General features: G+C 39.0%; 1 protein-coding gene across 2 annotated transcripts in view; it reads left to right on the forward strand.

The window, feature by feature from the left end:
- DDX46 (DEAD-box helicase 46) overlaps positions 1 to 7,630 on the forward strand; it is a 69,300-nt gene extending 61,670 nt beyond the window's left edge. For both annotated transcript variants that reach the window (XM_047864476.1, XM_047864484.1), the window contains exons 22-23: positions 4,550 to 4,623; positions 5,788 to 7,630. In XM_047864476.1, coding sequence (XP_047720432.1) covers positions 4,550 to 4,623; positions 5,788 to 5,835 — 122 coding nt within the window. In that variant the 3' untranslated portion in view covers positions 5,836 to 7,630. The remainder of the gene's footprint in view (positions 1 to 4,549; positions 4,624 to 5,787) is intronic.
- The last annotated feature ends 6,491 nt before the right edge of the window (positions 7,631 to 14,121 follow it).

Genomic DNA, 14,121 nt, shown 5'->3' on the forward strand with positions numbered 1-14,121 from the left:
ATGCTTAACCGACTGAGTCAACCAGGCGCCCCTCGGACTTGTTAAAGTTAATGATAAATTGTGGCAAAGGTGAAAAAATTGCATTTTTTTGTTTGTGATTGTGACTTCGATTAAGTCAGGTTTTAGATGGCATCCTTTTATGTATCCTGAAAGACTTTTGGTCTGCCAGTGACTGTGTTTGCAAATCATGTGACACTCTTCCTTATTTGTGTAGTAATATGGGGGTGCTGACATCTTTCTGCACTTGGAACTGGACGGGTCTCCTACCACAGTATTCATTAGGCCATACGGGATGGAGACACAGTGTCCTCCAGTGGAATCTGATGATAAAATTTTTGGTATACATGGAATTAGCCTTTTATTCTAAGCTTGAATATCATGGGTGTCATTTAAAGCAAAATCAATACTTTTAAATGCCTGCCTTATAAAGAGGTAAATCAGACATATAACTGTTTTGAAAAAGGATCCTCTGTGTAATTTTTTTTAATTAAAAGGTAATTATGTTTGTTTAGCATAATTTATATATCAAGATTCATTTCACATGTAACTTTATCAGAACATACCTTCTCTACTGCCAAGTGAAGTGAGAAGCCCACAGCTTCTTCTTGACTTTTCCATCCACCTAGAATGGTTCTAGGCATTTTCCCCCCATTGTCATCTTATACTTAGGAAGTAACATCTAATTTTTATTATCTAACCTAGCTTCTTTTTCTCTGTAAAAAAGATAATCTTATCAAAAATGAATCTTTAGGATTCTAGAGCCATAGTGGTGTTAAGAGCTCGATATTAGTCATTAAAATGATCCAAAGGTTTGAGATTTTCATAGATGATTAGTTTTTTAAAGGATATTTTAGTTTTTGAAACTCCAGCCAAATCAACTGAACTCTAATAGGATGAAAACAGGTGTTGGAAGGAGCCTAGTGTCATCTGTTTCTAGTTCTGTAATTAGAGGGACCATACTGCCTGGCTCCTTGGGGGCTCTGTGTGGCTCAGCAGTTCCAGGCCTCCCACTAGGCAGTGGGAAGGAGAACAGGAAGGACTTATGTGCCTAGCCATCCTGTATAATTTATAGCCTGTTTTGTGACCCTCTCTTTTTACTAGTGGAGAATCCCTTAAAAGCAGCCAGAGTTGTTTTAGGACCAATGAAAGGAAATGCCTCTTTTCCATGGCAGCTTATAAACATGTGTAACCTATTACCTAAAGAAGCTTTGTAAGTCAAAACTTTAAACTGGTCAAAATGGTCAGGCTCTAACAAAAGGAGGGAAATTACTCTTCTTGGATTTAGGTGATAGTGTCATTTTCTTTCTTTTTAAAACAGCATAGACTATCAACAAGCTTCACACTAACCATGTCAAGTAGCATACATTCCTCCTGAATTTCATTTTATTGTAATTTTCAGTCTGGCTTCACTCTTGATTCTACCCTTTTGTTCACTTTCATCCACCTCTCTTCTTTTCAAGCACCCACAGCTTTAAAATGTGTGGTTGCTGGGACACCTGGGTGGCTCAGTTAGTTAAGTTTCCAACTCTTAACTTCGGCTCAGGTCATGATCTCACCGTTTGTGATTTGAAGCCCCACATCGGGCTCTGCACTAACAGCAGAGCCTGCCTGAGATTGTTCCTCTTTCTCTGCCCTTCCCCTGGTCACACTCTCTCTGTCTCTCAAAAAAAAAAAAAAAAAATTGTGGTTGCTGGCTGGTGAAGGTGCAGGATTTAGATTAGATATGTTGCTGTGACTTCACAGCCATACTCCTGGCTCTTTCCTTCGTGTTGTTAACCTGTTTCTTCTTGCTTCTCCTCTTCTTCTTTCTTCTCCTCTCTTCCTCCTCTTCCTTTTCTTCCTCAGCCGCCTGACCTCCTCCCTGTGCTCTCTCTGGGGTCAAAAAGGTCCTTCATGGAACACCTGGGTGGCTCAGTTGGTTAGCCATCTGAGTTTGACTCAGGTCATGATCTCATGGTTCTTGAGTTTGAGCCCACATTGGGCTCTCTGCTTTCAGCATAAAACCTGCTTCAGATGTTATGTCTCCCTCTCTCTTTCTGCCCCCCACCCCCAACCTCTCTCCCCAAAATAAATAAACATTAAAAAAAAAAAAAAAGATCATTGCCATCTAATAAGGGAACTGTTTCCTCATTTGGTTTTCTTTTTTCTTTTTAAAAAAAATTTTTTTTTTAACATTTATTTTTGGGACAGAGAGAGACAGAGCATGAACGGGGGAGGGGCAGAGAGAGAGGGAGACACAGAATCGGAAACAGGCTCCAGGCTCTGAGCCATCAGCCCAGAGCCCGACGCGGGGCTCGAACTCCCGGACCACGAGATCGTGACCTGGCTGAAGTCGGACGCTTAACCGACTGCGCCACCCAGGCGCCCCTCTTTTTTCTTTTTTAATGTTGATTTTGAAAGAGTGCGTGCGTGCACACATGTGAGCAGGCAAGGGGCACAGAGGAAGAGAGAATCCCAAGCAGATTCCACATTCGCACTGGAGCCCAATGCAGAGCCCGACGTGGGGCTTGATCCCTCCACCATGAGATCACAACCTGAGCCCATATCAAGGGTTGGACGCTTAACCTATGGCATCCAAGCGCCCCAGAAAACTGTTTTTCTTACATAGAATGATAAACATATAGTCCTCTACATTGCAACCCTAGTTCTCCTTGTATTCTTTAATATTTCACTCCTAGTTCTTAATTTCTCGTCTATTTCTTTGGTCTAGCTCTTTTTTTTTTTATTAAAAATGTTTTTAATGTTTATTTTTGAGAAAGGGAGTGCTAGCAGGGAAGGGACAGAGAGAGGGGGAGACACAGAATCCAAAACAGGCTCCAGGCTCCAAACTGTCAGCATGGAGTCCGATGTGGGGCTTGAACTCACAAACGGTGAGATCATGACCTGAGCCTAAGTCAGATGCTTAACCCATTGAGCCACCAAGGTGCCCCTGGCCCAGCTCTTTCATTTTTATCGTTGTGCACTGTGCTACCTATCTAGATTTACTTGTTCCCTGGCATTGTCCCTTGGCTGCAGATCCCTTAATACTACCTTTGATGGCTCTCTCGTCTCTGTCTCTCCTTTACTTCTCATCCATATTTCCACTGGCCTTATTGACACTTGCAATAAGATGTCACATGAGCACCTCACCTACAGCAATCCTCAAAATTGAATTTCATCCAGTCGCTGCTGATAATACCTGTTTTCCCTTGAATTCAGTATCTTGTTTACTATTTCGTACTTTATTTGCTCCTCAACTCTTAACCACTTAACTCTGCTTAGAGAAGTGAGGGAAAGGTTTTTGTAAGGAGTGATATTTAGAAGTCATTCTGATGAGAGTATTTCCGACCTTCTTGTTCTGTTGTACTGTCTCTACAAGTTTGTTTTTCTAATAGTCTACAAGTTCATGAAGAGCATGAATAAGTTCTTTATATAATGTATCTCTCACCCTATATCATACGTGGCAGTTGCTTAATATTTCTTGAATTGAAGTAACTATATGAATGAGTGTCTCCAGATTGCCTCATCCTCTTGGCTATGTTGCTGTGTTCTTTTACACTCTTTTCCAATTGTACTGTACTTTTTACTCTTCAGTAATTAAGCATGCCTTTCTTAATCTATATCATTGCCCATGTGATTCCCTTTGCAAAATAATCCATGTCATCACTTCTCCTTCAATGTGGCCAGTCCTCTGCCAAGGAATATAATAAGTGCCCATTAAGTGTTTGTTAAATAAATAAACCATGGAGATTTTGTTTCTCTGACTTTAAAAAAAAAAACATTTTTTTTTTTTAAATGTTTATTCATTTTTGAGAGACAGAGACAGAGCATGAGCGGGGAAGGGGTAGAGAGAGGGAAACACAGAATCTGAAGCAGGCTCCAGGCTCTGAGCTGTCAGCACAGAGCCCAGCACGGGGCTTGAACTCACGAACTGCGAGATCATGACCTGAGCTGAAGTTGGACGCTCAACAGACTGAGCCACCCAGGCACCCCTCTGACTTTAAAAAAAAAAAAAAAAGTTTGTCTCTTTTGGACAAACTGCTAATCATCTTTTCTTTGCCCTTTTTATATTTATTTATTTATTATTAAAAAAAATTTTTTTTGGTATTTATTTATTTTTGAAGGAGAGACAGAGCGTGAGGAGGGAGGGGCAGAGAAAGAGGGAGACACAGAATCTGAAGCCAGCTCCAGGCTCTGAGCTGTCAGCACAGAGCCTGACATGGGGCTCAAACCTGTAAACCATGAGATCATGACCTGAGCCGAAGTCAGAGGCTTAACTGACTGAGCCACCAGGCGCCCCTTCTCTGCTCTTTTTAATCATAGCAAGAACTCTTAACACTACTTGCAATGTGATCCCAGTGGTTACATTTGAAACTCTAAAAGTGATCTGAATAATAAGCAGCCATTGTATAAATTGGATGACCTTCCCCCAGGTATTGAAAGACTATCTTGGCAAGCAGTACAGTGTTTCTGAAAGTCACTTACAGTATTTCCTACTGGATCTCCATGACATGGATAAACATCTAGTGTAATTCTAGTAACATGAATAATGTTTTCCACTTATTACCAGGTGCCAATGAACTGGCTGTGCAGAAAGCAAAGGCAGAAATCACCAGACTTATAAAAGAAGAACTGATCCGGCTGGTGAGTGAAAACCTCAAGGACTTGTTCAAATAAACATTTTATTGAACTATTATACGAATACAGAAAAAAAAGCACATAAATTATAAACATAAAGTTTGATGAATTTTCACAAAGGAAGCATATTGATACGATCACTATCCAGATCAAGAAACACAGTACAGTGCCAACATTCCAGAAGCCCCCTGCATACTCCTCCTGTCACTATCCTTCTCCCCCAAACATAACAGTATTCTGACTTTCACCATGATAGATTAGTTGCGCCTATATTTGAACTCTATATAAGTGGGATCAACTGCGTGTACATTTTTGTATCCAATTTCTTTCCACTCATCATTACTTTGAGGAAATCCATGTTGTTGCATGTAGCAGTAATTCATTCCCTTTCATGGCTATGTGGTATTTAATTTGTGAATATACCCACAATTTATATATTGGACTTTGAGGTTATTTACTTTTTTGTTGTTAGGGATAACTTCTGTGAACATTCTTTCATGTCTCTTTTGTACATAGTAGTATACTTTTCTCTTGGGTATATAACTTGGAGTAGAATTGCTGATTATAGTGTTGTGTAGTTTAGCTTTAAGTGTTGCTAAATAATTTTCCAAAGTAGTTATGCCTTGTAAAAGGCATCCTTTTATGGACCACCTTCCCAAAAGAGGCAAACACATCCCTGTGTTGTAGTGCCAGTTGAAGCTTATAAACTCCCTATAACGTGTACATTGGGCAAGGGCCCTTTGACAGGAAACTTTATCCTTTTTCTATGAATGTGTTTTTGAGAGCTTTTCTAAAATTCCCCTTACAGAACTTTCTTTAGGGGAATAAAAAGTTTAAAGAGTAGAAGATACATAAAACAAGAGGAAAGAAGGAAAACAACCTTTAAATCAAATGCTTTTAAGACTATTTCACCAAGGAGTGATAGAAAAAGAACCTTGATGCCACCACCATTAAGTTGGTTCAAAACAGTTGTCAAAGGGCAGTGAACACAGACAAATGATTAGTTATTGAAGAGTTATTTTCTTCCTCAGTATAAGAATATTAATAATTTCTGTTCTAAATATCTGATAATTTTGTAAGTTTGTGAAGGAAATTTTTTTGACCTGTTTCTTTTTCTTTTTTTTTATCCTTTGCTCTTTCTGACCCTGTATCTTTTGTTTTCTTTTGTAGCAAAATTCATACCAACCAACAAATAAAGGAAGATACAAAGTCTTATAAAATATTTCGAAAAAACTTTTTACCTGTGCTGGTCTGTGATACATGTGGCAGTTGTCTGCAGTTTACAATGTATTGTAAATTAAGATTTTTAAAATTCTGTCTTGCCGATTTTTTTAAATACATGAAACCAGTATTTGCTAAAGAAATCTTCTTTCAGTAAGTACCACCAGAATTATCAAACTATATTTAAAGCAGGCTTGTTTTCAGAGTATGATGCCCTTTAATGTAAAGTTTAAATACCAATATTTTAAAAGTCTGGATAAAATTCCAGAAGTTTAAAAAAATGGAAATATTTGGACTTTCTATCACCGGTAATAAAGTACACAAGTCACTAGGGGCCTACTCACCATATCCTTTTGAAATGAAATTGTGATCTCCTCAGAAAAGGTAAAATTCTCTAATATTTTGTCCCCCTCCCCCCCACCCCTTGAGCTTAAATCTTACTTGATTCATTGGAACAGTATGAACTGGATTTAAGAATGTTATAATAGAATTTTTACAAAATGTTTCAGAGTTTTTGTTTCAGTTTTTATCATCATAAATGGGCAATAGTTGCTTTTCAGTTTTGTAAAATTAAAGATTTGTAGTATAAGAGTTTTTTGCATTTCTTTACACTGCAAAGAGTTTTAGTATTTATCACTTTTAAGTTCTCCTCACAGCTTCTAGTTCTATGACTAGCTACTAACTCTTTTTTAATCTTCCTTAAAAGAAAGTGATTTGTAGCCTATAAATATTGTTTCCTTTTCTCCCCGAAAGTGTTTGTTTATACATTTGTACATATAAACATGCTACTAATTTTAATCCACATTTTCTTCAAGGTTGTTGAAAAGGTTGTGAATTTTCTTCCTTCAAAATTTTCAAGCATGATGGTACCTGTGTTATAGACTTAGATTTAAGCATCTCTCAGTGAAAAATAGTTCACAAGAAGTCATAAATTATATTTTTGACCCCTCATATATTTCCTGAACATTCTAATTTAAATTGTTATAATTGGATCACACAATATTCTTTTCAAGACTCCTGGTATATTAGAACTTTGTATTGTTGTCACTTCTTGAAAAAAAAAAATTCCAGGAATTAAATAGATAGCTATATTTCTTAAACGAAGAGACAGCGAAGTTTCTGAATATTCTTAGTTTTTAAAAAAGAAAAAAAAAATCAAAGCATACTAAAACAAATCATTTTTAATAGTATGTTAACTGGTTAAAATGAGAAGAAGTATCAATCATTATTTCTTCAATATAAAGTTTTTTCTTACTGAAAAATTAACATAGATATAACTGGGAAATATTCTTGGGTCCCTTGCATATCTACCTTTCTTTCTTAGAAGAAAAAAACAGACAAAACACATGTAACAAGAGAATCAAATAAACCATTTACTCTAAAATGCAGGCATCTTGGGCTCCTTTTTTCCCCTCAGTTTATTTATTTGCTTATTTTGATTACCTAGTGATAGTGTGTTTCTTTTGATAGAATATGTGGCATTCTCACATTGGTGACAATTGGTGCTCCCTTCAGGCTGCTGGATCACTTTGAGATTCAGAGTTTTACATCGTTGTAGCATTACTACCTTTATGTTTGTATATCTAGTTGTAACAAACCACTGATAGTATATTGTCCTGAAGTGAAACCCATTTCTCTGTTATTACAGTTTTAGTGTCACACTGACTCTTTGATTTTTAAAATTTGAATGATGTATAGACTAATTTGTTTTTTTAACTGCAATATCAATATTTGCTCATGTTTTCTAAATTCCTTATAAAATAAAGTTAATTCAACTTGCACTTTCCTAAAATTATCTCTGCTGAGATGTTTTATGCTGTTTTTCTAATTTTGTTTACATTGGTAGGCATGTGAGAGAAGTATTATACTCTCTGTACCTAGCAACTCACTACCCAAAATACACAGTCCTATCCAAAAATACCTTTCTGAAGAAGTCTCTTACTCTTAGATTGTGTTTGTATTTGGCATAAGACACATAGGGTATAGGTGAAATGATAGTTCATGTCGCAGTTGGCATTTTGCCACAGTGACGCTCGCTTTTACCAAATGGAAGTATGGAATGAAACAATGATGGTTAAGTTCTCTCCAAGTCTGTCTAGAAAGCTTATTGTTCGATATAGCCTGTCTTACCAGCCTTGTTGGTGTACAAATGGTGTTCAGCTGGCAGTCACAGTGCGCCGGAGACTGCAATCCGTCTTTTGAGGCAGGCAACCCCTACATGTGAGGAGGTTTTTGTTTGAGCAGAACCAGCTTTTGAGTACCTGGGACATATAAATCCCATAAAGCCAGCTATGGGATCTGCTTCTAAATAGTATATCAGCGCCTGAAGAATCACAAGCTAGAAAACCAAGCCTCCAGAGTTGTAACTTAGCTGAGTGTGAACTCTCTTCCCTGTGTGCCCTCCTTTCCTTTATAAAACCATCAGCTAAGGTCCTTTAGTGACAGAGAAAATAATGCTTAAGTTAGGAGCTAGGGGGAAAATGGTAATTGAATTCTAGGGTAAAAAGCTACATTTCGTTTTGTAAAATTATTACTGTTTTTAGCACTTTATAGATGGTGGATGCTAATAAGGTTTTTTATAATGTTTGTTTAGTTTTGAGAGAATGCAACTGTGGGAGGGGCAGGGGCCGGGGGGCGGGGGTGGACAGAGGATCCAAAGTGGGCTCTGCACTGACAGGCTGACTGCAGCGAGCCCAGTGTGGGGCTCAAACTCAGAAACCCTGAGATCATGACCTGAGCTGAAGTTGGGACGCTCAGGTGAGCCACCCAGGTGCTCCTGTATGCTAATAAGCTTTTGTAGCAGGCAAGAATTGTAAGTAACTTAGCTCAGTGTGATCCTTGAGATCTTATGCTTCCTCTTAGATTTGAATCTGGAGTTCCCATTTCTTCACAGTTTGGTACATAGTTTTATGTCAGAATTGGAATCTACTGGCATTTTCTCATGCCTTCTGCTTCTGGCATTGAAAAGCTGAAGTTAAGCTTTAAAAAAGATGGGTGTGTTGGGGCACCTGGGTGGGTCAGTCAGTTAAGTGCTAGTCAGACTTTGGCTCTGGTCGTTATCTCACTGCTCATAAGTTCAAGCTCCGCATCAGGCTCTGTGCTGACAGCTCGGAGCCTGGAGCCTGCTTCAGATTCTTTCTCCGTCTCTTTGCCCCTCCCCTATTTGCATTGTACCCTGTTTCTCTCTCAAATATAAAATTAAAAAAAAAAAAACCTTAAAAAAAGAGATGAATGTGTAAATATAAAGAGAGTGAATATATGTGGAGGAGTAGAGGGGATGTCTTAGCTTTTTATTCAGTTTAGGTGATGAAATCATCAGAAAACCTTAATAAAATCTCACTGGAGTTGGACGTTTAGCTTGGGAGTATAATCACCATCTTAATATTTTCCATATGTTCTGTTCTTAGGTGAGCTCTCCAGAGCTAAAGATGGTACAGTTCTGTCACTAGGTAAAGATTTTCTAGTGTTACCAATTGCAGGTATTTGAAGGTCTTCCCCTCCTCCCTGTCTTGCCCCATATCAACTTACAATTTCCTCAGGCAGGGATTCAGGTAGAAATGTGAAGAAAAATTGTAAACAAACATTTTCTTGCAAAATCCCTACAATATCAGTGGTCTCACTTTTAAAGTACCTTCTGGCTTAGCTGGATGTATAGGTAAGTGCATACTATCAAATCACCTGACTGGCAAGGAATTTCCTTTTTTTTTTTTTTTTTTTTTTAAAGATTTGATTTTTAAGTAATCTACACCCAATGCGGAGCTTGAACTCACAGTTCTTAGATCAAGAGTTGCATGCTCCACCGACTGAGCCAGCCAGGCGCCCTGAGGAATTTACTTTTGATTATTTTTCTTGACCTTATTCTCTTCCAAATATGGCTTCAGGTTATAGGACTTCATGATTTTGAAGCTGTATCCTTTAAAAAGAAATTCTAATTTTGCATTAACCTTGGCAGGGGAGGGGGGTGAATTTGAAAGAAAAAATAATAAAAGTTTTAACCCCTTTAGGGAAGTGAAGCTCAGTTACCCTCTGAGATATTATGAGGACTACTGTAAAAGCTAGAGTTTCAGAAGGAAGAAGTTCCTAAACATTTTTAATATGTGGATAACTGATAGTCCATGTTTTGAATATTAGACTCTTTTCAATTTTGCCTATTATGGAAAAAAGACTGTGTGAAGATTCACTATGGAAAAATGGCTCTTTGTCCACAGAAAAAGCATATCATTTTAACTTGGCACTTAATAATAGATGGGTTTTTAGCAGCTTGTCAACTCCAGGCACTTTTTAGCAGCCTTGCATATTAAAGTGTCCATGGCCTTTATTTCTGAATTCCTAGCAGGCTCTCAGCTATGGGAGTCCAGCAAGTCCAGAATACTTGAAGGCAGCATTTTCTCTCCTTGCCTTTGCCTGAGAGAGTCTTCTGTGAGCTGAGACTCCCAGAACTGTATTGTAGACTTTTGCAAAATGAGTCTTCCCTATCCCCTGAGCCAGCCCAGGGCCCAAGTCTCCAGTTTGGAAAGCTCAATGAAAGAGCAGGTGAGTGAATGCCTGGGAGCTTCAAAAAGAGCACAAGTTCTAAATATTTAGGGGTCTAGTGCTGCTATTTAAGTGTGTCTGGGGTGGTAGGATTCTGTGATACACATTCAAGTTTGAAAACTACTGAAAATCTTCACTTTGTTTTGCTCTTGGATTTTCACTCCGATCTCCAAAGTGGGACATGTATTTGGAAAGCAGGAAGAAAATACTAAAGCTATTTGTGTTTCTTCTTAAAAAAATTTTAGTAGCTTTTATAATATATTGTTTCATGGGGTGCCTGGGTGGCTCATTCATTTGAGCATCTGACTCTTGATTTTGGCTCGGGTCTTGATCTCATGGCTTGTGGGATCAAGCCCCATGTCGGGCTCTGTGCTAACAATGTGGAGCCTGTTTGGGATTCTCCCTTTTCTTTTCTCTGTGCCCCTCTTCCACTAGGGCTCTCTATGAAAAATAATAAACTTAAAAAAAAAGTTTCATGACATATTGTGTTTAAATATACTGGTTACAATATTGGTACAACTGTACATAGACATAATTATACATAAATTTACTGTATTGGGGGTACTTGAACAGCCATTGGCCACGGTTGCTTAAATGTTTTAAAATGTCTGCTTTTTCATATGTAAATGGGATGTGAAAATACCTGTCTTAGAGTTGTAAGCATGAGGTGAAATAGAACATTTAAATTTTTTAAACAATGTTTATTTTAGAGAGAGAGGGAAAGTGTGTGCGTGCGTGTGTGTGCACGTGCGTGCGGGAGAGGGGCAGAGAGAGAGGAGGCATAGAATCTGAAGCAGGCTCCAGGACCCAGGCTCTGAGCTGTCAAGAGAGAGCCCGATGCCAGGCTCAAACCCACAAACTGAGATCATGACCTGAGCAGAAGATAGACGCTTAACTGACTGAGCCACCCAGGCACTCCTCTCTAAATAGAACATTTAAAACATACAAAGATAGTGCCTGGCATATGGTAAGCATCCAATAAATGTTAGTACTATTGTCTAACATGGGTGAATTAGTGTGGGTTTTCTTATGCTCTCTTTCAATATTGCTATTACTTTGAATACTGCTGTAAGCCATATAGCTAGCAAGGACAGTCCATGGCTACTGATAAACTAAAATCTATGAAGTGAGATTCATTTTTCTATGTGTATCTTTCAGTTTAAGTGAAAGTACTTAGGAACCCTTGTTGCCCCAGTTCAGTGGTCTCTAGAGGCAGCTAGTTCCCAGCTCTAAACAAATACTCCTTTTATGGCTTTCCTTATGTATGTGTACAGCTACCATTTATCATTTGAAAATCTTATAAGTTGGTGGTTTGTTTATATGATGTGGCCTACCCTGCGTCAGGCTGAATGAAGGAATGAAGAATGTTGAGTTGCATCCAAATTGTATTTCAAGGGTATATACTTTTTTTTTTTTAATTTTTTTTTCAACGTTTTAATTTATTTTTGGGACAGAGAGAGACAGAGCATGAACGGGGGAGGGGCAGAGAGAGAGAGGGAGACACAGAATCGGAAACAGGCTCCAGGCTCCGAGCCATCAGCCCAGAGCCTGACGCGGGGCTCGAACTCACGGACCGCGAGATCGTGACCTGGCTGAAGTCGGACACTCAACCGACTGCACCACCCAGGCGCCCCTCAAGGGTATATACTTTTGAAGAAGAAATGTTGGGAGATAAGTTAAAGAGTGTGACGTTTAAAGGTATGATTTTCTTGAACGTGAAGTGATGATAAATGGCTCTGCTCTTGAAAAAGCCTCTACGTTCAGGACCATGTTTTATCTGTGTGTACTGCGGCACCTAATAATTTCTGAGATGATTCTCAAAATGACAGATCGGCAGTTAACATATTTTGATTATCTGCTTGTATTTTTGTCTACCTCACCAGAATGTAAACTCCCTGAGGTCAGAGACCATATTAGTCCTATATCCCCAGGACCTTGCATTCAGTAAGTACATGTTGAGTTGACTAGTTGCTTGTTCAGAGTCAAACAGCTAATAAGTGGCAGACCTGGGATTTGAATCCACATCTATCAGGGTGCCTGAGTGGCTCACTCAGTTAAACGGCAGACTCTTGATTTGAGCTTAGGATATGATTGCAGGGTCGTGGGATTGAGCCCTACATCTTGCTCCAAGCTGAGTGTGGAGCCTGGTTAAGATTCTCTCTCCCCCTCTGTTTCTCTCCCTGGCTCGCTGTGTCTCTTAAAAAACACAAAAAGTAAAAAAAACAAAAACATAAATCCACATCTATCTTTACCCATTAGCTACCTTCATTCCTTATCCCTGTAAGGAGGACATTGTTTTCATTTCACATAAATGACAACTCCTGAGAAGAGCAGTGACTTGCCCAAGGTACTATAGGACACAAGTAGCAGAAAGGCATTGATACCCAGGAATGACTTCATCTGTTATTCCAGCTATCTGTCCTTTGGGTCTGCAAATCATCTGACCTTTTTTGTATGAGAATTTGATTGTTTTCTTTGTTTTTTAAAGAGAGTAGGATCCAGGGAGAGGGGCAGACAGAATCTTAAGCAGGCTCCACACCACACTCTGTGTGAAGCTTGATCCTGTGACTCTGGGACTGGTGCCCAAGGGGAAATTGAGGGTCAGACACTTAACCAACTGAGCCACCCAGGCACCCCCTGAAAGTTTGTTTTTTTTTTTTTTTTTAAATTTTTTTTTTTTTTTTTTTTCAACGTTTATTTATTTTTGGGACAGAGAGAGACAGAGCATGAATGGGGGAGGGGCAGAGAGAGAGGAAGACACAGAATCGGAAACAGTCTCCAGGCTCTGAGCCATCAGCCCAGAGCCTGACGCGGGGCTCGAACTCACGGACCGCGAGATCGTGACCTGGCTGAAGTCGGACGCTTAACCGACTGCGCCACCCAGGCGCCCCAGAAAGTTTGTTTTTTAAGTGGCTTTATGCACAAATGCCATTCCACACAAAAATGTAATTAGGGATCTGGAATGGTCATGATATGGTATGGGAGTGCTACAATGCATTATGAAATTCCACTTCAAGTAAAAAAAGAGGACTTGAGTAGAGAAGACTTGCCTATTGTTTTCTGGAAAGTTACTTAATATGTCCTCAAATCTGTGTACTTTTTTTTTTTTTTTTTTTTTTTTTTTTTTAAGTAGGCTTTATCCGGAGCGCAGAACCCAACACGGAGCTTGAACTCTGATGGTGAGATCAAGACCTGAGCTGAAATCAAGAGTGGGAGGTTTGGGGTGCCTGGGTGGCTTAGTCGGTTAATCCTCTGACTTCAGCTCAGGTCATGATCCCACGGCTGGTGGTTCAAGTCCTGCATCGGGCTCTGTGCTGACAGCTTAGAGCCTGGAGCCTGCTTTGGATTCTGTGTCTCCCTCTCTCTCTCGGCCACTTCTCTCTCTCATGCTCTTTCTCAAAAACAAATAAACATTTTAAAAAATTAAAAAAAAAAAGAGTGGGAGAGGTTTAACTGACTGAACAACCCAGGCACCCTTCATATTTTCCTTTTTATATATGAGCAATATATAATCAGTATATTACACTGATATTATACCGGTATAATCAGTTTTGTTTTCTAGTATTTTATAGAAGTAATGAGAATATTTAGAATCTTGTTACATAACTATGCCTGCTAGAAAATGAATGGGCTTGCCTGTTTTATGTATTATATTTGGTTTTCCTCCTGGTTTGTGTGTTCACCCAGTAAAATTTTCCTCCTTTCCTACTGGCAACAGCACCTGGCCAAGTACTGTGCTCAAGGTAAAAT

Source organism: Prionailurus viverrinus, chromosome A1, assembly GCF_022837055.1.
Source record: "Prionailurus viverrinus isolate Anna chromosome A1, UM_Priviv_1.0, whole genome shotgun sequence".
Classification (NCBI taxonomy): Eukaryota; Metazoa; Chordata; class Mammalia; order Carnivora; family Felidae; genus Prionailurus; species Prionailurus viverrinus.